Genomic DNA, 23,614 nt, shown 5'->3' with positions numbered 1-23,614 from the left:
TCGAAATATCTCAAGGATAATCAATGGAAACAAGATGCACCTGCTTCGAGTCTCATAGCAAAGGTTCTGAATACTTACATAAATAACATGTTTCTGTTTTTAATTTTGATAAATGTCATTATGGGGTATTGTGTGTAGATTGCTGAGGATTTTTTCTTATTTAATCAATTTTAGAATAAGGCTGTAACGTAACAAAAAGTGGAAAAAATCAAGGGGTCTGAATATATTCCGAAAGCACTGTGTGTATCTGTGTGAGTGTGTGTGCACACGTTTTGCTATACTTGTGAGTACCAGAAGTCCTCACAAGAATAGTAAACCAACTAGAATTCAAGCAAGTGAGGATCTTTTGCCAGTCCTCATTTGTAAAAAGGCTGTTTTAGGATTAGGGGTTAAGGTTAGGTTAAAATAAAAAATAAAATAAAAAGATATGGTCTGCATGCATGTTTTTGGTCAAACAGCCAATATAAAAATAAGAAGTTATGTCAATTATATATATACACATCATATTATATATATACGTCATATGGCAAAGTTCATCCTAATACAATACGTGGCCCAAAAAATTCCCCCAAAATGTAATAAAAACGAAGTATTTTTTAATGGCACGTATTGTATTAGGATGAACTTTGCCATATGACGATTATATGCCATATGACGTATATATATATATATAAATGACATAGCTTCTCATGACACATTTACACTACAATGATGGATTCCAGTTATAACACATGAATATCACTTCTATACACAACATTTAATACACACAATAATGATGAATGCATAGACACACAAGACATGGTGTGGTAATTTTAGGGCTACAAGAAATTTCCTAGGATCAGCTTCGCCTCCCCCTATTTTAACCTTAACCATTAGTGGGGAAAATGCAAAACGGACCCAGGATCAGTGTCTAGGGGAAACTTCACACTACACCAATATACACAATCTAAGGCGTGGTGTGGTAGTGTAGTGTTAAGGAGTGATGTGATGCCATTATGGAGTATAGGGGTTTCCAGGCCCCAAATCTGTTTGCGCTCTTGGCAAACTCCATCGCCGTCATTGTCAAGCCAAACATGTCAAGCCATAACCATTAAGGAGTTAGCATGATAGCACATGATAGCACAAACAGACTGGCACTCAGGCTAGTATAGTGTTATATGAGAGTGGAGAGAAGCGGCTGTCTCTCTCCATTTCTGGACATATTACTGTAATAGAATACATGCAATCATAGAATTGGATAGAGGGCTTTTCTTTGCAATAATGTTTGATGTGATAGCATGGGCAGCTTTTTGGCACATGCACCTTCTATCCATTTCTATGTATTCAATGCACTCCCCAACAGTTTCATGAAAATGCTCTCGTCTAGCACCCCAAATCCTCCCTGTCCGTATTGCTCAACAGAGATATAAATAATAAATACATACTTTCTCCAGTCTTGTTCAGTAACACACACACTAAACAACAGCGTATTCTTTGGCCTCGTTTTGTTGTGCATGGAGTATGCGATTGTGATGTTACGGTTGGTAAGTGAACGATAGCTGTTACTCTTGGGTGTACCCGTGTGTCTAACACCAAAGAGTAGGTGTGTATTTCTTAACGGACAAATACTGCCAAGTGCAGCCTTAATATGCATTCTCTTGTGGGGTTTTAATGGCCACCTCTGTTAACACACTGTTGGTGTCAGGAAAAGTATTGTGTTTTAGGAAGTAGTGCCCATGTCCCATCACCCAACTCTAACCCCATCCCTATTTACCCAACTCTAGGGCACCCATGTGTGGGTTGGCTGTCTCCCTACAATTCCCATACTTCATGGACATCCCTCCACTCTACCCCTAACCCTAAACTCTATAGCTCTCCTTAGGTTGGGTTGGTTCTCTCTCAATAGTGTCCATACCCTACCCCCCATGCTAATGTACCCCACTCTAGGGTCTCCTTGTGTAGGTTGCCTGTCTCCCCATAGTGCCCATACACCATAGACATTCCATGGCTCTCCCCATCCCTAACCCCATTCCTAAGCCCATCTGCCCCACTCTAGGGTCTCCCTGGGTAGGGTGGTTTTCACTCAATAATGAATTAATCCCATATACATCCCCCAGCCCATCCCTAAAACCATCAACTCGTCTCTAAAGTTTCCTTAAAGGAGAAATGTGCTTTTTTACAATAAAATATTATTTTGATGTAAATGGCATGTCATAGAAGAGTCAATACACCTTTATTGCAATTTCACTTGATTTTGAGAAACTTTCCCCAACCAGAAATGTATTTCCACACAAAATGGAATATAACGTTGTGGATAAAGTTCGAAATGACACAATTTCACATGTACAACATCTAAAGACCTGCATCACTAAACTCAGTGTGTTTTCATTTCTAAAAGGACGTATTTGGGTGTTTTTGGAACATTTGTTCATGTTTGTTCAGAGCCCCCGTTTTTTTTCAGAGCCGCCGTACTGCACAACAACAATGAGGAAGTGAATCACTGGTTGGGGTAAGTTTCTCAAAAACAAGTGAAATCGCAAAAAAAGTGTCTGGAATAGAGAGTTGTTTATAAAAAAAAGAAGCAAAATTCACCTTTAAGTTAAGTGTTAGTTCTCTCAATAGTGTCCATACCCCATCAACATGGACATCCCCAACACAGACTCTCCCTTAAGGTTCTTAACTGCTCTAACTGTCCTTGATCACTTTCTCTCAATAGTGTCAATACCCCATCCATCTGCCCAGCTTTCAGGTCTCTTGGTTGGGGTTTAGTAGTGCCCATATCCCATGGACATCCCTAATCCCATCCCTAGGCTCTCCCGTAGCCCTCTTAGCTGCTCTTCTCCCAGCCTGATCTTGTCCTCCAGCTGCCTCTGTTCCACCAGCAATGCTGCCTTCATCTTGACGTAATGACTGTAGTCATGGTGCTGTGGATCAAGAAGATAAAGATGACCCAATTGTACACATGGTCCAAAGGTGCATTTTACTTCTGCTTTATCCCAAACCTTCAGAAAGACAAACACACCACACACAGAGGTTGGAAGTTGGAATGGTTGGAGCAGTGCGAAGACAGTGTGTGTGTGTGTGTGTACCTGTTCTTGGGAGAGGCATCGTCTTAGCACCCTTCCCACAACCTGCTCCCTTCGGTCTACATGTTCTTTGAGGTCCTGGGCCTCTGACAGCTGCACCAGGAGCTGACGCTTCTTCTCCAGGAGGGGGAGCTGTGGAGGGAGGGAGGGGTGAGAGCGAGAACAGAGTTTGTTTTAAGGTTGTACTTTTTCTTATTATTTCTTTCTTTCCTCACCCTCTCATAGTGTCCAGTCTCGGCCTCCAGGTTGTCCAGTGAGCTCTCAACCCTAAGTAGCCGCCCGGAGAGAGACAGAAGCAGACTGACCACCTTATCCATATCCCCGATAAACATCCTGAACTTATCCACCTCATTGGGCTTACAGAACGCTAGCACCAGGCTTTCAACCTAGAGGGGAGAGGAGGAGGAGAGTTAGATCTTATGGCCTTGGTCTGGGAGGTGACCAGAGTTCCTCTGGTGCGATGGGAAAACCTTCCGGAAGGACAACCATCTCTGCAGCACTCTATGGTAGTGTCCAGACAGAAGCCACTCCTCAGTAAAAGGCACATCACATCCCACTTGTAGTTACCTAAAGGTTACCTAAAGAACTCTCAGACCATGAGAAACAAGAAACAAGATTCTCTGGTCTGATGAAATAAAGACTGAACTCCTTGGCCTGAATGCCAAGTGTCATGTTTGGAGGAAACCTGAAACCAACCCTACGGTGAAGTATTATGGTGGCAGCATCATGCTGTGGGGATCTTTAGGCGTCAGGGACTGGGGGAGGAGAGGAGAGACAGGAAAGGTTGGAGAGGCTTCCGGACAAGTCTCTGAATGTATTGAGTGGCCCAGCCAGAGCCCGGACTTGAACCCGTTCGAACATCTCTGGAGAAACCTGAAAATAGCTGTGCAGGGATGCACCCCATCCAACCTGACAGAGCCTGAGAGGATCTGCAGAGAAGAATGGGAGAAACTCCACAAATATAGGTGTGCCAAGCTTGTAGCATCATCCCCAAGAGTCGAGGCTGTAATCGCTGCCAAATGTGCTTCAACAAGGTACTGAGTAAAGGGTCTGAATACTTAAGTAAATGTGATATTTTAGTATTTTATTTTGAATAAATTAGCAAAAATATATATACAAAAAAATAGTTTTTGCTTTGTCATTATGGGGTAATGTGTATATTGATGAGCCAAAAAAACAATTTAATTCAAATTAGAATAAGGCTGTAATGTAACAAAATGTGGAAAAGTTCAAGGGGTCTGATTACCTTCCGAATGCACTATATATGTGTGTGTGTACTATACACACCTCCTCTCCCAGCTGTGCGTTAGCCCGTATATCCTCCTGTAGACCTCTCTGTGCCTCTCTCAGAATTCCTAGCTTCTTACGTAGACTCTCCATCAACTGTCTCTGTAAAGGGGGGAGACAGGGGGGGGGGGAGAGGGAGTAAAGGAAGGGTAGGTAGAGAGTGTTACAGAGAGCAAAGTGAGTTACAGTCATCTCCAATCTTGTGTGTGTGTTCAGTATACAAGCTAGGATTTATGATAAAAGAGTGTGCACGTGTGTTGTGTGTGTGTACCTTGTAAGACAGGTCCTCATCATCATCATCAGTGTCTCTAGTGTCTGAGCAGTAGTCTTTCATCTGAGTGAGGAGCTGAGCTTTGGCTGCTGAGGTAGAGTAGTAGGACGAACAACTGGAGCTGGCACCAGAACGCCTGGATAAAGGAGGAGGAGAGGAGAGAAGGCGGGGGGGGGGGGGGGGGGGGGGGGGGGGGGGGGGGGGGGGGTGGGTAAATGCGCTACGTAAATGCAGTTCATTGTGAATTTTATGATATGTGTATACCATATAAACATGAAATAAACATAACCCACACATGCACTCACCTATCCAGACTGTCTGTATTGTGCTCCAGGTTGGGGCTACGGTAGGCCCCTCTCCAGCTCTCTGTGCCTGCCTCGCCCTCAATGCTCTGGGGAAACAGCTCCTCCATGAGTTCCTCTCTGGTCCTCATCCCCTGGTCCTCCATTTCTCCATCCAGAGACCCATTCTCCACTGTCATCCTACCCGCTGGCAAGGCCTCCTGATCAGGGAGCGTGTCGATGTCCGTCTCCAGCACCTGCAACGGAGGTAAGATTGTAACGGTAGGCTCACTCCACAGCTTAAATGCCATGAAATGTCTCAACTCGAGTCGCCGAATTGCTAGCTTTCTGGTGACGCAACAGGCCAGTAAGTTGTCAAGCGGGTGGTCACGTTTGTTTGCAAAGCAGAGGATCACTAGTTTGAGTCCAGTATAGTTATATACGTTAGCATCAAGCTGTGGGGTGAAGGTTCCCCTAGGTACAGATCTAGCATAAATTTTCCCTCCCCATACCTTATGGGCAACTTCAGCCTACACCCTAGCAGCACAGTGAGGCATGTTACACACCGTAACCGGCAGGGCGAAACCTTGTAGCTCTGTCCTGATTGGCTCTTCATCCTCTGGAAGCCCCTCCTCCTGGGAGTCGTCGATGTCCGTTTCCATGGGGATGTCCACTTCCTGTTCCAAGCTCTGGGCGGGGCTCGGGCCGAAATCGGATTCCGGTTCCGGTTCCAGTTCCAAGAATTCATGTTCCAATTCCGACTCTGGAATGGGAATCAATCACTGAATCATATTTTACAAAACCAATTTTGACAGCAGTTGTCACAAAGTGCTTTACAGAATTGTATGGCGTTACTTACTGTCGTTGTTGTTGTGGGGGTGGTTCCGCAATCTTCTATTCTGCTGTAACTGTTGTTGTTGTTCATAGCTCATAGCGAAGTAGGACTCTGGTGAGATAACGCCATTCTCTATGGTGAGTTGACCTGAGAAGCTATGCACTCTGGGAGACGGAGTTCTCTCCCACTCAGCCCTGGCCCTCTGCTGTCTATGAGATATAGGCTTCAATAAGGCAGGACAATCTTGGTCAACCATGTTGTACAACCTGCAGAGGGACATATAATATACAGTGAAACAGGTGTGTGTTACGTCATGCTAAGAAGAGGTGATATAACTATAATAATCATTCAGAAAGGAAACACCAAGACAAGATAAGGCATAGTCTTGGTTCTGCTCCTTCAGGGTAGCGAAGATGATAATATATCTATAGGCAGTGAGCACAATATGCAATGTCAAATCCCCTGATGGAAGAAACACAGAACCCAGACAGGTGGATGCTGGTGGTGGTGGTGGGATATCAGAAACAGCAAGCATAGCGACTAACAGCTAGTTACAAGCACCAACGGCAGCAAGAGACACCAGCACATGACATCCGGCATTGAGGAAGCATGTGTAGAACTGGTCCACTTAAATAGACCGTGTGTAAAGTAGTGTGAATCAAATTGGTGCAATGTCCACTGATGCAATCAGCTGACGCCACCAGACTCGGGTTTCCCTTCTGAACTGGCTCCGCTTTATTAATAATAATAATATAATAAGATGTATAAATGGCTCTGACTACGTAGTGTTTCCCATGCAGAAACCCACATATAGACACTCTAGAGTAGTGAGTAGTATAAGTGCTGACACATTTGTGTGTAGGAGCCGCTAAGTCTCCATCTCACCTGACACAGCTTTCTGATGGCGGCAGTGTGTCGTTGTAGCGCGGGGGAGTGTCTTTATCCCTTTGGGGCGGGGCCACCGGCCGGAAGGCCGTGTGTGTGAACCCTGGACTAGGCGGAGACTGAGAAAAGCGCCATTCCTGGACTTGGCTTCTGATGCAGCGCTGGCACCCCTCTAGCTCCTCCCTCTGGGGCGGGAGGCTGTAGGAGCGCTGACGCGTCATTTCACTCTTTTCAGGGTGACAGGGGTGAGATGAAGGGTGAGAGGTGGGACCCTCTGGTGGTATGAGAGGGAGAGGAGGGGGGGTGGGGTTTACCAATGGATGGATGGATGAAGAAACAGAGGTGGAGAAGAGAGGAGGGAGGTGGTGGGAGGCTCTCCTGCGGTCGAACTGCTCCCATTTGGGGGGAGGTGGCCTCGGAGGGGGTAGAGTCTTATTTTTGTTAGCCGCTCCCCTAATTCCTCCCACTCTTCCCCCTTCGATCCCGCCTCCCTCCTCCAGCTCAGACAGTGGTGTCGCCATAGCAACCGAGGGTGAAGTACGGCGGTGGGTGGAGCCAAAGTGTAGATCGTTCTCGGACATGGCCCTGCTTCGTAGTAGTGATGAAGATGAATATGATGTAGGGTTAACCACCATAGACGTCTGGTGAAGGTCCTCCTCGTCCACACTACAGGCAGACAGCAAGCCATTACAACAACCCCCACTTTGGGAGACTTGCTGGTGGTGGTGGTAGTCAGGTGTTACTGTTATAGTACAATTTGGTGGCCCGGTGGATGAATCACGTCTGTACCGGGTGTAGTCCCTGAGAGATGGAGAGAGAAGGCAAGAAAGAGAGCAATCAGGCCAAAGAGGTAGTCTACTGGGACCCATTATTTATTTCATTGTCTATTTTTGTTTATTTCTCTTAAAGCGGAGTGTAGAGATAGATGCTGCATCCCAAATGGTACACTATATTTTACATAGTGCACTACTTTTGACCAGAACCCACAGGGCAGAGAGAGAGAGAGAGGGAGAGAGAGAGCAATCAGACCAAAAAGGAAGTCTACTGGGACCCAATTCTTTATTTCTTTACCGGGTGTAGTCCCTGAGAGATGGAGAGAGAAGGCAAGAAAGAGAGCAATCAGGCCAAAGAGGTAGTCTACTGGGACCCATTATTTATTTCATTGTCTATTTTAGTTTCTTTCTCTAAAAGCGGAGTGTAGAGACACATGTGCGTCCAAAATGGTACCCTATATTTGACATAGTGCACTACTTTTGACCAGAGCCCACAGAGAATAGGTTGCCATTTGGGGGACACACGGAGACAGGAGGTGGACAGGAAATGGCATACCTCTCGGTCAGGCTGAACTTCCTGTTGATCTGTGTCTGTTCCCACGGTAACGGTCGAGACGCAGCAGGATACGCCTGTGGAACACATCGGCCAAGTTATTCACAGGAGGACATGGAGAGAAGCAGGAATGTCGCTTGCTCGCCAAAGGATCCGCTTTAAAGAATAATACTCGTTGACACCAACGCTCAGTACCTACTTTAAAAAGTTATATAAGTGATGATAATGTGGGAAATTTAAGCTTCTGGAACAAAGAAGAGGAACTATTAGAACAATGGAACCCTTTGAATGCGTAAAATAAGAAACCTTTTTTCAAAACTCAACTTGGAGGACAGACATCTGAGTGACAAGAGATGAATAATAAAATGCAGTATTCTGTTCCCATCTCAATGACTGGAATTGGTTGATAAAACCCCTCTAGTGTGTGTGTGTCTTTATATCCACTTGTATTGGCCAACCATCCTCCTCCCTTAGGGTGCTTTAGGCAAGGCCAAGCAAGCTTCAAGATAGTACATCCTCATTCAGATCTGGACCCATTAAACACTGTTCAACATCTCCAGATACTGTATAAAACCTTGGCGTTGAACCAAAGGCCTTAATCTGAAATCAACCTGTGCGTTTGTGTGTGTGAGTGTGTCTAGGTATTGTGTAACAGTAACCTATACTTGCCTCTGTTGGTGTGTAGCTCTGTGGTGGATACCCCTGGTGAAGAGCCTGGTTATCCTGGAGGAGAGCGGTGTTGACCGGGTGGAAGGCTGAACGAGGGGCCTCCATCTGGGTTTGGGGATGGGAGTGGGTCTGGGGGTAGGCATGGGGTTGGGATTGACTGGCAAAAAGATCCTGAGCTGAACTGAGTGACTTTCTCTCCCTCTCTCTTTTCCTTTCTCTCTCACTTTGTCTCTCTTTCTCCATCTCACTATCTTGTTCCCTCTCTATCCCCCTTTCTCTCTCCATCTCCAGCTCTCTCAGTCTAGCCCTTTCCTCTCTTTGTCTCTCTTCCTCCCTTTCCCCCTCAAGAGCCATCTCCCTCTCTCTGGCCCTCTCTTCTCTTTCCCTCTCCCTTACCATTTCCTCCCTCTCCAACAACCTCTCCCTCTCTGTCGCCCTCTCCTCCCTTTCCCTTTCCCTCTCTCTTGCTCTTTCCTCCCTTTCCCTTTCCCTCTCTCTTGCTCTTACCTCCCTTTCCATCTCCCTCTCTTTTTCCCTCTGCTTCTCTCTCTCCCTCTCCTTTTCTCTCTCCCTATTCCCACTAACCGATTGTCTCCGGGCCTCCATGGTATTAATCAAAAGGGGACTTTCTCGCTCGAATCCACCCTGGTAAGAGTACCTCCTCTGGGCTTGTCCCTGTCCATAGCCCCCTCTTTGGTTCTCCAGCATCGACAGATGAGGCTGCCTCTCATGTCTATCTGGCCTCTGCCGTCGTCTCGTCAGACTTGGCAAATTTGACACCAATATACTCCTGCTTGTCTCCTCAAAGAACTTACAGCGGTCCGCGAAAGGTAGAATATCAGACTCCTCAGTGTGGGAAGAACAAGTGGTAGAAGAAGAAGAGGAAGCAGAGGATGCCCTCCCTCGTCCTGACACCCCCAAGGCCACTCTGACCCTCTCCCCCCGTCGGTCAGTGTCAATTTCTGGTTGGAGTTTATGTTCGGGTGTCCATCTCCATCGGCGGGACTTACCAGCTGGAGCTAGCTCCTCCACGACCTGGATACCCATACCCCAGCTGGGCAAGTTTGGGACGGACCTCTGGGGTGTCCTGGAAGAGTCTGTAGCTTGGTCTTGCTTCCCTTGTGGTTCAGGTTCTTCATCCCTGGGGGGTTGTAGAGCTGAAACTGGGGCTAGGGACGGCTGGTGGAGCTGGAGGGTGGAAGAAGAGGATAGTCTGTTCAGACCTCCAGGAGCTGGAGCTGAGAGGCTGATGTCGGAACAGGTGTACACGCCTTGGGAGCTGCTCTCCTTGGCAGGCAGATCAACATCCTCAGCCTCTTTCCTCACGAGGTCCTGGATTTCCAGGTCTGGACCTTCTTCTTCCTCAACTGTCTCCCCGCTGTAGAGTAACCCTCCTGGGCCTTTACTCTTGGACAGCTGGGCCTTCTTGTGCTGGATCTCGTTACGGAGGTTCGTGGCGAAGCGTTCGCTGCGACGGCGTGCCCGGGACGAACGGTGACTCCTGGGTTTCTTCATCAGCACCTTTCCTTCATTATCATCCCTTCTTCCTCCTCCTCCTCCTCTATGACTCCCCTCCAGTAGGCTGTCTACACTGGCTGCAGCACTGAGAGGCCCAAAGTCGGTCTCCCAAATCCGCTCAGAGCTCACCTCTCCCTGTGTACAATCTCCAGAGGGCTCCCCTGACCCTGGAAGACTCACCGGCCTACCCCAGGGGTGTTGGACCTGGATGGGCGAGAGGAGACTACCAGCAGCCGCCACCACCTCCCTACTCTCCCAAACCACCACACTCACCTCTCCTGCCTCCCCAATCCCATCAATGTCCACCAATCCTGGGGTAGAGCATTGACTCCTTTGTTCCCACTCCCCCGTGTTCTGCTGGAGGAGGAGGAGGGAGGTGTCGTGACTCCCTATATCCCCTCCTAGGTCCTCCCTGGGGGGATTAAGGGGGGAGCGAGACCACTGGGAGCTGGAGGGGGAGACGGAGCTATGGTCCGAAGAGTCACTGGAAAACTCTAGATGACGTAGCTGCGATAAGAGTTTCTCAGGGACGCTTTGTCTGTAGAGACCTGATGAGCAGTGCTTGTTCTGGGGGAGGAGGTGGTTGGCTTCACCTGGGGGGTCTGGATCTATGGAGCTGTCTGGAGGTAGGGAGCTGGAGCCGGGGATTGAGGAAGAGGAGCTTATCTCTAGGGCAGGGAGGTGGAGGGAGTCTGGGTGGATCTCCTGGATCCCTGAGTTCTTATTCACAAGGGTATCTTTTTTTTTGGAGATGAGGGTGTAGTATTGCTCCAAAGAATCTCCTTTAAAATTCCCAACCCCATTTTTTTTCCCATTTCCCATGTCTCCCTCTGCCACCTTGCAGGGAGCGGGATAGCCGTTCCAGCTGAGAATAACCGGAACACCAGGAACATTCTGAGGATCGTCGTCATCGTCCTCGACATGGCAACTGAAGAGGCTGGGAATTCCGACGGGGGCAGAGATGCATCGTTGATCTTTGACATCTGTAATCCCCAAGCGACCCCTCGTGGCCCTAAAACTGTCCTTCCTGGTTGGGGGAAGGGGGGGAATTGAAACCCCCCTCTTCCCTCCTCCTCCACCCTTCTCCCCTCTCCCTTCTCTCCTCTCCTCTTCAAAACAGTACGAAGATGGTCTCTCCTTCGCTTCTGGCTGCCTCACTCTTGGCCTGGTCAGCGACCTCGACTTTAGTAGTAGGGTTGAGGTACCGGTCTCATCCTGGGCCTCGCCTGACTCCCTCCCCAGGGATGGTGCATTGCCACAGGCATAAACCCGGCAGGCGGGTCCCCCTGGCCCAAGGCTTCGGAGGATATTCTCCATAGAACAGGCCTCACCGGGCCTTAATGAGACAGTATAGTCTGACATATTAGAACTAGCTGAGAAAGAGCTATAGGCAGAGTCTCTTATATTGTTGAATATAGCAGGGTCCACTGGTGAATTGTGGTAATCATAGTCTCTCTTATTGTTGAAGATGGCCGGGTCCACTGGGGAATTATGGGAATCGTAGTACACTTGGCTGCTAGGAGGGTCAAGGCTGTCCATGCTACTTAGGGAACTGCTTCTGTCTGTAGAGTAGTGTCTGGAGAGCTTGTTCCACTGGATAGACAGATCACTGTAAAGAGGTGGAGAGAGGGTGGGGGAAAGGTAGGTAGAGGGGGAGAGGAGGTTGGAGAGCAAGGGAGACAGAAATGAATGATTACTTAAGTAAATAGTATTATCATCAATACAAGTCATATTTTGGTCCTTTACCCGACATATACCAGATGCTACATTATTTACATCTTAAGAAGTAGGCCTACTGAAGCTGAATCTCTTCTAAATTTGCACTAGTCTAAATGGTAAAGTAAGAGAAGCATGGAATATACTACTTGATTTAATCTGCTTTACTGTATTCCTATTCATAGATCTGCCTCTGCCATGTGTTTCTGACGGATTTGTAAGGAAGAAAAGAAAAAGGAGCAGATTGAACGGTAGCTTCTTTAAGCAGTCAGGGATTACTGCTGCATCGTGGGTAGAGAGGGCGACGGGAAATTATGTCATAACCAGAGGAAATGACATCCCCTCCCTCCCGAACGTTCCATCAGGGGACGATAAAGAACGTGACAGGAATAACAACTCAATGGTGAATTAGAGTGGACACACATGCACTACACACATATGCACACACACAAATACAGCCGTACTGCAGGCAGGCACACACACAATCATAGTCATCAAGTTGGACTCGAGTCAGAATGTCAGCCTTTGTTTGAGGTCTTGATTAGCTATTTAAGGGGTTGTTTAACGTTTATGGAACTTCTGACGGTACAATCCAAAGGAAGACACAGACAGGACACGACAAGACAGGACAGGACAGGACAGGACAAGACCAGACAAGACCAGACCAGACCAGACAGACGTTCTGTTTATTAACTGTCTTCCCATCTTTGTCCACATGTTCTGGGAGTTACATGTCATTGTCCTGTTATGCAGAGAGAATATGTCTCATCAGACATTGCATTGTCTGTGTGTGTGTGTGTGTGTGTGTGTGTGTGTGTGTGTGTGTGTGTGTGTGTTTTGTGTATGTGGCAATAAAGGCAAGGACTGCATAATTGTGAGAATTGCAGCACAAAGCGATTACAGCTTTTTTAAACTCAAGCCTATCTACGCCACTCAAAACCATTATTGTGTGTGATAGATAAATACTGGACAATCCAAGCCCGTTAAAACTATTAGGGGTAATTGTAGTGAATTGTGTCATTAATTGTTATCAAAGGGGAACCACTGCGTGCATATGTGTGTGTCTCTGTGTGTATACGCTACACAGCTAACTGAGGACATTCTGATGTACTGAACATATCAGGCAATCTATTTCTTGTTGTTACTGACTAGAGTCAGTAATGCACATAGGTACGCACACACACATAAAGCATAGTTATATTACTATACTGAACAAAAATATAAACGCAACATGGAAAATGTCTACGATTTTACTGAGTTACAGTTCATTTCAGGAAATCATTCAATTGAAATAAATAAATTAGGCTCTAATTTATGGATTTTGCATGACTGGGCAGGGAAGCAGCCATTCGTGGGCCTGGGAGGGCCATAGTTTTTCCCCACAAAAGGGCTTTAATTACAGACAGATATACTCCTCAGTTTCATCAGCTGTCCAGGTGGCTGGTCTCAGACAATCCCGCAGATGGAGAAGCCAGATGTGAAGATCCTGGTCTGGTTTGGTTACACGATGTCTGCAGTTGTGAGGTCAGTGGGATGTACTGCCAAATTCTCTAAAACGTCATTGCTTATGGTAGAGAAATTAGCATTCAATTCTCTGGCAACAGCTCTGGAGGACATTCCAGTCAGCATACCAATTGCACGCTCCCTAAAAACTGTGGAATTGTGTTGTTACAAAACTGCTCATTTTAGAGTGAACTTGTATTATCCCCGGCACAAGGTGCACCTGTGTAATGATCGTGCGGTTTAAATCAGCTTCTTGATATGCCACACCTGTCAGGTAGATTGATTATCTTGACAAAGGAGAAATGCTCACCAACAGGGATGTAAAGAAATGTTTGCACAACATTTGAGAGAAAGAATCTTTTTGTGAGTATGAAACATTTCTGGGATCTTTTATTTCAGCTCATGAAACATGGGACCAACACTTTACATGTTGCTTTATATTTTTGGTCAGTATATAGTATGTATAAGCTTTGGAAACATTTCAATGTACTTATTAGTGTTGACTTTAATCAACTAAAATCTCCTAAAAACTATTTTCTCTCAACCAATTCATTGTGTTTTTGGTACCCAACCCAAATTAAACTGTTTTATTTTTATTTTTTATTTTACCAGGCAAGTCAGTTAAAAACAAATTCTTATTTTCAATGACAGCCTAGGAACAGTGGGTTAACTGCCTTTTCAGGGGCCGAACGACAGATTTGTACCTTGTCATCTCGGGGGTTTGAACTTGCAACCTTCCGGTTACTAGCCCAACGCTCTAACCACTAGGCTACCCTGCTGGCTCAAATATTATTCCCGCAACTTTGGCTCGGCACGGTTTGTCTCAGTAGTGTGAAAAGCCATTTTGATAGTTTGGGGGTCCTACCATTGAGTGATCAGCCAGTGAGGAATGCGTGAATCGATTCCTGTCTGAAAATACCCCTGTTATCCGTCGTGATGCTATTGACTTTAGATGAGGTCACTAAGCTTCCTGATGATTGTTAGTCTTTGGAAACAGGTCACAGGTCAAAATACCCTTAGTCTGCTCTATGTGAGCGTGTGTGTGTGTGTGTGTGTGTGTGTGTGTGTGTGTGTGTGTGTGTGTGTGTGTGTGTGTGTGTGTGTGTGTGTGTGTGTGTGTGTGTGTGTGTGTGTTTGCTAGTCTTCAGAAACACGTCACAGGGACAAAATTCCCCTGGTCTGGTCTGCCCAACAATGCGCTCCCACAAGACTGTGTACCCAGCCTCAAAAACACACAGCTCAGATATGCACACACACACAGCTCAGATACGTACACACATGTGAGCGCACACACACAGAGACACAGGGGTTGGAAATTATTTGGGGAAATTATATTATTTTATACTAATACAATTGCTCAGAGAAAGAGATTTTGTTTAACAAGTAATAATCATTTTTCTCAAAAAGGTAGGGGTCAAAATTATTGACATCCCTAATGATACTTATAAATAAAGTAGTCAAAAGCTTAGTATTTGGTCCCATATTCCTAGCACGCAATGACTATAATCAACTGTGTGACTGCAAACTTGTTGGATGCATTTGCAGTTCGTTTTGGTTGTGTTTCAGATTATTTTGTGACCAATAGAAATTAATGGTAAATAATGTATTGTGTAAATTTGGAATAACTTTTATTGTAAATAAGAATATAATATGTTTCTAAGCAATTCTACATTAATGTGGATGCTACCATGATTACGGAAAGTTGTGAATGAATCGTGAATAATGATGAGTGAGAAAGTTACATCGGGTCAAAGATCATACCCCAAAGACATGCTAACCTCTCACCATTACCAATAAAAGGAGAGGTTAGCATTTCTTGGGGGTATGATGTTTGACCCTCTGTAACTTTCTAACTCATCATTATTCACGATTCATTCAGTATTATGATTATCAGTATTATGATTATGACCCACACAAACGTGGCGTGTGCAAACATAGCTTGATAGAAGGTTGGGAGACAAGATAGGATGGGAGACAAGAATCGGATAGAATGGGAAAGACTGCTCTAAACTCTAATTCACATATAAGCCAGGGTACTTAGCCGTCCCGTATCTTCCCAATATAAATGACCATTACCTGCTGTCTGCTGTGCCAGGGTAGTGTATAGGGCCCAGTGTGTTTGTGTGTATGTGTCTGTATATATGCATCTGTGTGTATGTTACCTGTTGTCTGCTGTAGAGTGCCAGGGTAGTGTGTAGGGCCCAGGATGGAGCTGCATGGCAGATGGGGGGGACGGGGGAGGAGGAGGGGGGACAGGGGTAGAACTGTGGGGGGACTCCGTTGATGAAAGCTTGGCCAGGTGCCACGAGTGAGGCCTGATCACAGGTACACTGCGTCTGGAGAGAGAGCGAGAACACACACACATACAGGTGAGGGATTGGCTCCCGAGTGGCGCAGCAGTCTAAGGAACTACCTCTCAGTGTTTGAGGCGTCACTACAGACACGCTGGTTCGAATCCAGGCTGTATCACAACCGGACGTGATTGGGAGTCCCATAGGGCGGAGCACAATTGGCCCAGCGTCGTCCGGGTTTGGCCGGTGTAGGCCGTCATTGTAAATAAAAATGTGATCTTAACTGACTTGCCTAGTTAAATAAAGGTTAAAGAAAAAAAAGGGATAATGTAACTACAGTAGGGGTAACATGATTTGTCGGTACACCCAAAAGGAAGTCTGTGTAGACCCAAAAGGAAGTACCATAAGCAGTGTATATATGCCAGGTAGGAGCCTAGAACAAACTTCGGTGAGATCCCAGGAGACTCCTGCTCATGAATGGCCCATTATTCTGAAGCTATTAATAACTTCGGAATAACGCACCGGGAATAACTCTGAAAACATTTCTCTCAGGAGAGAATTTCGACTGAATTCCGGGAATTTTGAGGAGGAAGAACCCCGATGGAAGAAGAATGAGGATCTGGCACAGTCGGAAGTCAGAACACTTTGGAAATATTTCTGTTTATGATTTATGGCCATTCATTAAAGTAAACACGATAGTTCCTAAAATGGCTCATTTTGGATTTCTCTCAGGACGATTGTGTGTGTGTGTGTGTGTCCATGTGTGCACTTGTCAGAATGATTGTCTGTTCCCTGAAAATGTTCCTCTTGGTATAGTTATATAGGGAGAGAGATTTTGGAAGTTCCCAAATGGGATAGAACAAACACTATTATCATTTATTCCAGGACTATGAATGGACCTAAGATTAGTTTTGTCCCAGGACCTGTAATGGAGCCCGGATTGGGCCTGGAATGATTGATGACTATGAAAACCAAGCTAAAAAATAAAAAAAAACAAGAAGCGAATATAGAAAGGAAAATTTAATCTGTGTCTGGAAAAACCAGCCCAATCAGTATTTAGAGATATACTGTACTTAGAATCTGATCCATTGAACCACACTAGGATATACATGAAGAAAAGTTATTTAGAAGTATACAGCCGAAGACAAAAATGTGAGATATTTGATATCCAAATATCTCATTTTTGTCTTCTGCAGTATAATTTGAGATAATCTACTGTACTCAGACATCTTTGTGAAACATGACGTGATGAAACAGAGTTATTAAAAAATATATTGAACTGGAAGAAAAAAAATGTGAGATATAATGTAGTTCTACTGTACTCAGACAGAATGTGTTCCACTGACCTAGTCCTAGTGTTACATTTGTCAAGCAGCCAGATACAAAGGAACAGTTAATCGCCCTCGACATACCAAGCCACAGTTAACCTGATTAGCTAGTTAGAGACCGGAGCCAATCAGTGTCGGACACTGTCAGACATTCAGGAAATCAAATAAACTTCACAAGACAAGACAGTCCTTAGTTCTATTTATAAACATAGTCTACAGAACAGTAGCCGAATGCTTTACTCTGACTGATGGATGGATGGATAGCAAGATAAACCATGTTCCATGTTTATGTGTAGACATTATTTATGTTACTTTGACCCATAAAACATTGTGAATGTATGACTGCGTGAAACACTGATACAGAAACAACTGATAATACCATATGTGGTAGAAGAAACTAGAACAGCTGACTGATACGGACTCCTAAACTAGAATAAAGTCGAAGAAACTAGATTGAAGGTCATTTACTCTCAGAGTCATAATGACACTGAGTAATGAAATTATATACACATTAAGACACACAAAAACAGAGATCAGACACACACCCAGTCACACCTTGAAGATCCCTACAAGTTCAAAGACACAAAGAGGAGTGAAGGTAGAACAGTACACACTGCACAGAGGGGAGAAGATGAATGGAAGGTAGGGGATGAAAAGAGAAAAGGAGAGGAACTAAAGGAGATGATAAGAGTAAAAAACCACCCAATACTTTCTAACTGTTCCCAAGTCAGTCTATAACATACCAGAGTGGATCCACACAGAAGAGGCCCTAGTCACACCTGATCCTAGAACCGTGTCTACTGGGTCACAGTTAAGGTCAGGCCCAATGTTAGTTCAACCATAGACTGGTCTGAGAGCAGTCCTTATAAACATTCCCAAAGATCTTCAATGCAACACAGACGACAATTGACTTAGCCCAAAGAAGGTGGTCCGGTTACTTACTACTGTTTATCAAGTCTTCAACATAACATTTCCACTGCGGTGTTCAAAAGAGGCAATACAAAGTGTTGAGGTAAGAAGTTCCCTTAAATTCTCAATGCTCTTGTCTCCTTCCTGCCTTAATTGATCCAGTTCTCTGGCCTTGCTAGGTGGCTTTGGTTCTGTCTCTAGGAGTAGTCCAACAGTCCTAGCCATATTAAGAGAGGTTCTGTTTCTAGGAGTAGTTCTATATCCTTCGGAGCAGCCCTATAGTCCTCTAGTAACAAAACGAGACTGTGTTCAAAGTCTTCTCTCTCTCTCTGTGGTCCATCTCAACTGACCTAGACTCCAAAAAAAACAACCAACAAACCTAATCTACCCTCTTGTCCCTCTCTCTCCCTCCCTCTCACCGTCCCTCGCTTCAGTCACTTAGACCAAACATAGCTCTCTCTCTGCCTTTGTTTCCACCATCCTCCCTCCCTCTCAATCCCTCTCTCTCTAGGCAGAATACTGTGAGTGACTCAGGGGGAGAGGAAGAGAGAGAGAGAGGAACAGAAAGAGAGGCAGAGGAGGAAGCTATGTTCGGAGCAGATAAAGACGGACGCTGTTAAAATAATACCCAGAGTTCCACAGTGTTATTGTTCCACACAGGGAAATACGCAGAGGTACTTCCTGTCTAGAAGAGAGAAAGAGGGGGGAGGGAGTGGGAGGGAGAGGTAGAGAGAGAGGGAAGAAGAGAGTGGAAGGGAGGGGGAGGGAGGGATAGAGGGAGAGAAGGAGGGGGAGAGAGGGGGGAAGAGGGCAGGAGTGGGAGGGAGAGAAAAAGGAAGACACCAGTTTTGGAACAATACAGAAGCAACGAGAGAGAACATTTCAGAGGGGCTCAAATGGAGAGAGAGATGGAAATGGAGAAATAGAGGGGTAAAAAGAGAGAAGGAAGAGAAGAAGAGATGAGTGTTATTGTGGCATCCAGCCAGACTGGTGTTTTCTTGCCCTTTGCTAAGTAGCGATAGTACAACACAGAGATGAGAAGACCTCAGCAGGGTATGTATAGGAGAGAGGGGGAAAGAGGAGGAGGGGGAGAGAAAGAAAGCAGGGAGCAGTGGGAGAAGTAGGCAGTCTGTAGATTCAAAACTAATCTATAGAACTCCTTGTGAGGCCTCCCGAGTGGCGCAGCGGTCTAAGGCACTACATTGCGGGGCTTGAGGCATCACTACAGCCCAGGATTCGATCCCAGACTGTGTCACAGCCGGCCATGACCGGGAGACCCATGAGGCAGCACACAATTGGGCCAGGGTCGTCCGGGTTAGGGGAGGGTTTGGCCGGCCGGGATTTCCTTGTCCCATTGCGCTCTAGTGACTCCTTGTGGCGGGCCGGATGCCTGCACGCTGACGTCGTTCGCCAGATGTACAGTGTTTACTCCAACACATTGGTGCGGCTGGCTTCCGGGTAAAGCAAGCAGTGCGGCTTGGCAGGATCGTGTTTTGGAGGACGCATGGCTCTCGACCTTCGCCTCTCCCGAGTCTGTACAGGAGTTGCAGCGATGGGACAAGACTGTAACTACCAATTGGATAACCACGAAATTGTGGAGACAAAGGGGATAAAAGAACTCCTGCTGAAAATTCACTGTAACAACATCTAGAACAGTGGGAGAAGACAGACTCCGACCGAGAACACACACACACACACACACACACACACACACACCATATTAGTCTGAACCTGGGGTTGATGAGGATTTCCAGAGGCCACCGTCGCTGCAATCTTCATGCGTGTCTGTGTGTGTGTTTAGATTTCTTACATAATGTGCTTTCTTCAGAAGGCAGAGGGTTAACTATAGTCTCAACCCTCCTCCCCCTCTCCCTGCTCTCACCCCTTCTAGCCCCTCTCACTCTCTCCCCCCTCTACCTTTGTGTTCAGACTGCAATCATCGCACATTAGTTTGCTTTATGGGTTGTCAGTATGTGTGTGTTTCTCTACGTACCAGACTGCAATCAGGCAGTTAGTTTACTTTGTGGTCCCCCATCACACACACAACAGTTAATCAGTGCAGGGAGACTAAGGTCCATTCCAGGAGGATCTATCAGGAAGGGTGAAGTCCACAGAAGGACAATACCCTGTTTGTTACTGAGACTGTGTGTGTGGGTGTGTGTATGTACAGTTGAAGTCGGAAGTTTACATACACTTAGGTTGGAGTCATTAAAACTTGTTTTTCAACCACTCCACAAATATCTTGTTAACAAACTATAGTTTAGGCAAGCCGGTTTGGAAATCTACTTTGGGCAAGACACAAGGAATTTTTCAAACAATTGTTTACAGACAGATTATTTCACTTATAATTCACTTCTGGTCAGACTCCGGAGACGGGCACACCGTGCACCGTGCACCACCACCTCACAATCAAATGTAGACCGCATTATCTACCAAGAGAATTCTCTTCGATTATAATCACAGCCGTATATATCCCCCCCCAAGCAGACACATCGATGGCTCTGAACAAACTTTATTTAACTCTTTGCAAACTGGAAACCATTTATCCGGAGGCTGCATTCATTGTAGCTGGGGATTTTAACAAGGCTAATCTGAAAACAAGACTCCCTAAATTTGATCAGCATATCGATTGCGCAACCAGGGGTGGAAAGACCTTGGATCATTGTTACTCTAACTTCCGCGACGCCTATAAGGCCCTGCCCCGCCCCCCTTTCGGAAAAGCTGACCACGACTCCATTTTGTTGATCCCTGCCTACAGACAGAAACTAAAACAAGAGGCTCCCACGCTGAGGTCTGTCCAACGCTGGTCCGACCAAGCTGACTCCACACTCCCAAGACTGGGATATGTTTCGTATTGCGTCAGATAACAATATTGACGAATACGCTGATTCGGTGTGCGAGTTCATTAGAACGTGCGTTGAAGATGTCGTTCCCATAGCAACGATTAAAACATTCCCTAACCAGAAACCGTGGATTGATGGCAGCATTCGCGTGAAACTGAAAGCGCGAACCACTGCTTTTAATCAGGGCAAGGTGTCTGGTAACATGACCGAATACAAACAGTGCAGCTATTCCCTCCGCAAGGCTATCAAACAAGCTAAGCGTCAGTACAGAGACAAAGTAGAATCTCAATTCAACGGCTCAGACACAAGAGGCATGTGGCAGGGTCTACAGTCAATCACGGACTACAGGAAGAAATCCAGCCCAGTCACGGACCAGGATGTCTTGCTCCCAGGCAGAGTAAATAACTTTTTTGCCCGCTTTGAGGACAATACAGTGCCACTGACACGGCCTGCAACGAAAACATGCGGTCTCTCCTTCACTGCAGCCGAGGTGAGTAAGACATTTAAACGTGTTAACCCTCGCAAGGCTGCAGGCCCAGACGGCATCCCCAGCCGCGCCCTCAGAGCATGCGCAGACCAGCTGGCCGGTGTGTTTACGGACATATTCAATCAATCCCTATACCAGTCTGCTGTTCCCACATGCTTCAAGAGGGCCACCATTGTTCCTGTTCCCAAGAAAGCTAAGGTAACTGAGCTAAACGACTACCGCCCCGTAGCACTCACTTCCGTCATCATGAAGTGCTTTGAGAGACTAGTCAAGGACCATATCACCTCCACCCTACCTGACACCCTAGACCCACTCCAATTTGCTTACCGCCCAAATAGGTCCACAGACGATGCAATCTCAACCACACTGCACACTGCCCTAACCCATCTGGACAAGAGGAATACCTATGTGAGAATGCTGTTCATCGACTACAGCTCGGCATTCAACACCATAGTACCCTCCAAGCTCGTCATCAAGCTTGAGACCCTGGGTCTCGACCCCGCCCTGTGCAACTGGGTACTGGACTTCCTGACGGGCCGCCCCCAGGTGGTGAGGGTAGGCAACAACATCTCCTCCCCGCTGATCCTCAACACTGGGGCCCCACAAGGGTGCGTTCTGAGCCCTCTCCTGTACTCCCTGTTCACCCACGACTGCGTGGCCACGCACGCCTCCAACTCAATCATCAAGTTTGTGGACGACACAACAGTGGTAGGCTTGATTACCAACAACGACGAGACGGCCTACAGGGAGGAGGTGAGGGCCCTCGGAGTGTGGTGTCAGGAAAATAACCTCACACTCAACGTCAACAAAACTAAGGAGATGATTGTGGACTTCAGGAAACAGCAGAGGGAACACCCCCCTATCCACATCGATGGAACAGTAGTGGAGAGGGTAGCAAGTTTTAAGTTCCTCGGCATACACATCACAGACAAACTGAATTGGTCCACTCACACAGACAGCATCGTGAAGAAGGCGCAGCAGCGCCTCTTCAACCTCAGGAGGCTGAAGAAATTCGGCTTGTCACCAAAAGCACTCACAAACTTCTACAGATGCACAATCGAGAGCATCCTGGCGGGCTGTATCACCGCCTGGTATGGCAACTGCACCGCCCTCAACCGTAAGGCTCTCCAGAGGGTAGTGAGGTCTGCACAACGCATCACCGGGGGCAAACTACCTGCCCTCCAGGACACCTACACCACCCGATGTTACAGGAAGGCCATAAAGATCATCAAGGACATCAACCACCCGAGCCACTGCCTGTTCACCCCACTATCATCCAGAAGGTGAGGTCAGTACAGGTGCATCAAAGCTGGGACCGAGAGACTGAAAAACAGCTTCTATCTCAAGACCATCAGACTGTTAAACAGCCACCACTAACATTGAGTGGCTGCTGCCAACACACTGACACAGACACTGACTCAACTCCAGCCACTTTAATAATGGGAATTGATGGGAAATGATGTAAATATATCACTAGCCACTTTAAACAATGCTACCTTATATAATGTTACTTACCCTACATTATTCATCTCATATGCATACGTATATACTGTACTCTATATCATCGACTGCATCCTTATGTAATACATGTATCACTAGCCACTTTAACTATGCCACTTTGTTTACATACTCATCTCATATGTATATACTGTACTCGATACCATCTACTGTATCTTGCCTATGCTGCTCTGTACCATCACTCATTCATATATCCTTATGTACATATTCTTTATCCCCTTACACTGTGTATAAGACAGTAGTTTTGGAATTGTTAGTTAGATTACTTGTTGGTTATTACTGCATTGTCGGAACTAGAAGCACAAGCATTTCGCTACACTTTGTAATCTGAAGATTTTCCTTTGGTGCCCCAACTTCCTAGTTAATTACATGTACATGATTAGTTTAATCACATAATAATAATTACAGAGAATTGATTTGATAAAATAACAGTCTTCACTTTAATGATGCCAAAGACACGACAGTGTTCTGGAGGCTCGTGGAGGCCCAGTGCCCTATTAAGACACTTTATGTTGGTGTTTCCTGCCTGTATATCACCATTGTCACTCCAGAGAATAAAACATACGAGTCGTCTAGCCGCTGCCTTCGGAGAACATTCCAGTGTTCCAGTGCTGGCACGGGTTCGAATCACACCCACACTTTTCTACCATCTCTCTTCCTTACTTTCTTGTGTGTCCTCCCCATGTCTATCCAACAATCTCGAGAAAAATATATACTTAACAAAAATATAAATGCAACATGCAAAGTGTTGGTCCCATGTTTCATGGGAAATAAAAAGATCCCTGAAATTGTCCATACATACAAAAAGCAGATTTCTCTCAAATTGGCTTACATCCCTGTTAGTCAGCATTTCTCCTTTGCCAAGATAATCCATCCATCTAA

At 46.1% G+C, this 23,614-nt stretch overlaps 1 protein-coding gene across 1 annotated transcript in view; it reads right to left on the bottom strand.

Moving 5' to 3' along the window:
* Positions 1–736: 736 nt before the first annotated feature.
* The window catches only part of shroom4 (shroom family member 4), an 80,295-nt gene continuing 57,417 nt past the window's right edge, over positions 737–23,614 (bottom strand). The window contains exons 3-15 of the mRNA XM_031831342.1: positions 15,519–15,692; positions 9,097–11,746; positions 8,620–8,913; positions 7,954–8,027; positions 6,625–7,425; positions 5,764–6,005; positions 5,471–5,667; positions 4,929–5,161; positions 4,624–4,759; positions 4,353–4,454; positions 3,281–3,451; positions 3,069–3,197; positions 737–2,903 (exon numbers count right to left, since the gene is read on the bottom strand). Coding sequence (XP_031687202.1) covers positions 2,745–2,903; positions 3,069–3,197; positions 3,281–3,451; positions 4,353–4,454; positions 4,624–4,759; positions 4,929–5,161; positions 5,471–5,667; positions 5,764–6,005; positions 6,625–7,425; positions 7,954–8,027; positions 8,620–8,913; positions 9,097–11,746; positions 15,519–15,692 — 5,362 coding nt within the window. The 3' untranslated portion in view covers positions 737–2,744. The remainder of the gene's footprint in view (positions 2,904–3,068; positions 3,198–3,280; positions 3,452–4,352; positions 4,455–4,623; positions 4,760–4,928; positions 5,162–5,470; positions 5,668–5,763; positions 6,006–6,624; positions 7,426–7,953; positions 8,028–8,619; positions 8,914–9,096; positions 11,747–15,518; positions 15,693–23,614) is intronic.

Source organism: Oncorhynchus kisutch, linkage group LG9 (assembly GCF_002021735.2).
Source record: "Oncorhynchus kisutch isolate 150728-3 linkage group LG9, Okis_V2, whole genome shotgun sequence".
In the NCBI taxonomy this organism is placed as follows: domain Eukaryota; kingdom Metazoa; phylum Chordata; class Actinopteri; order Salmoniformes; family Salmonidae; genus Oncorhynchus; species Oncorhynchus kisutch.
The sequence above is the reverse complement of the archived record's forward strand: the minus strand, read 5'-3'. Positions and strand labels throughout refer to the sequence as shown.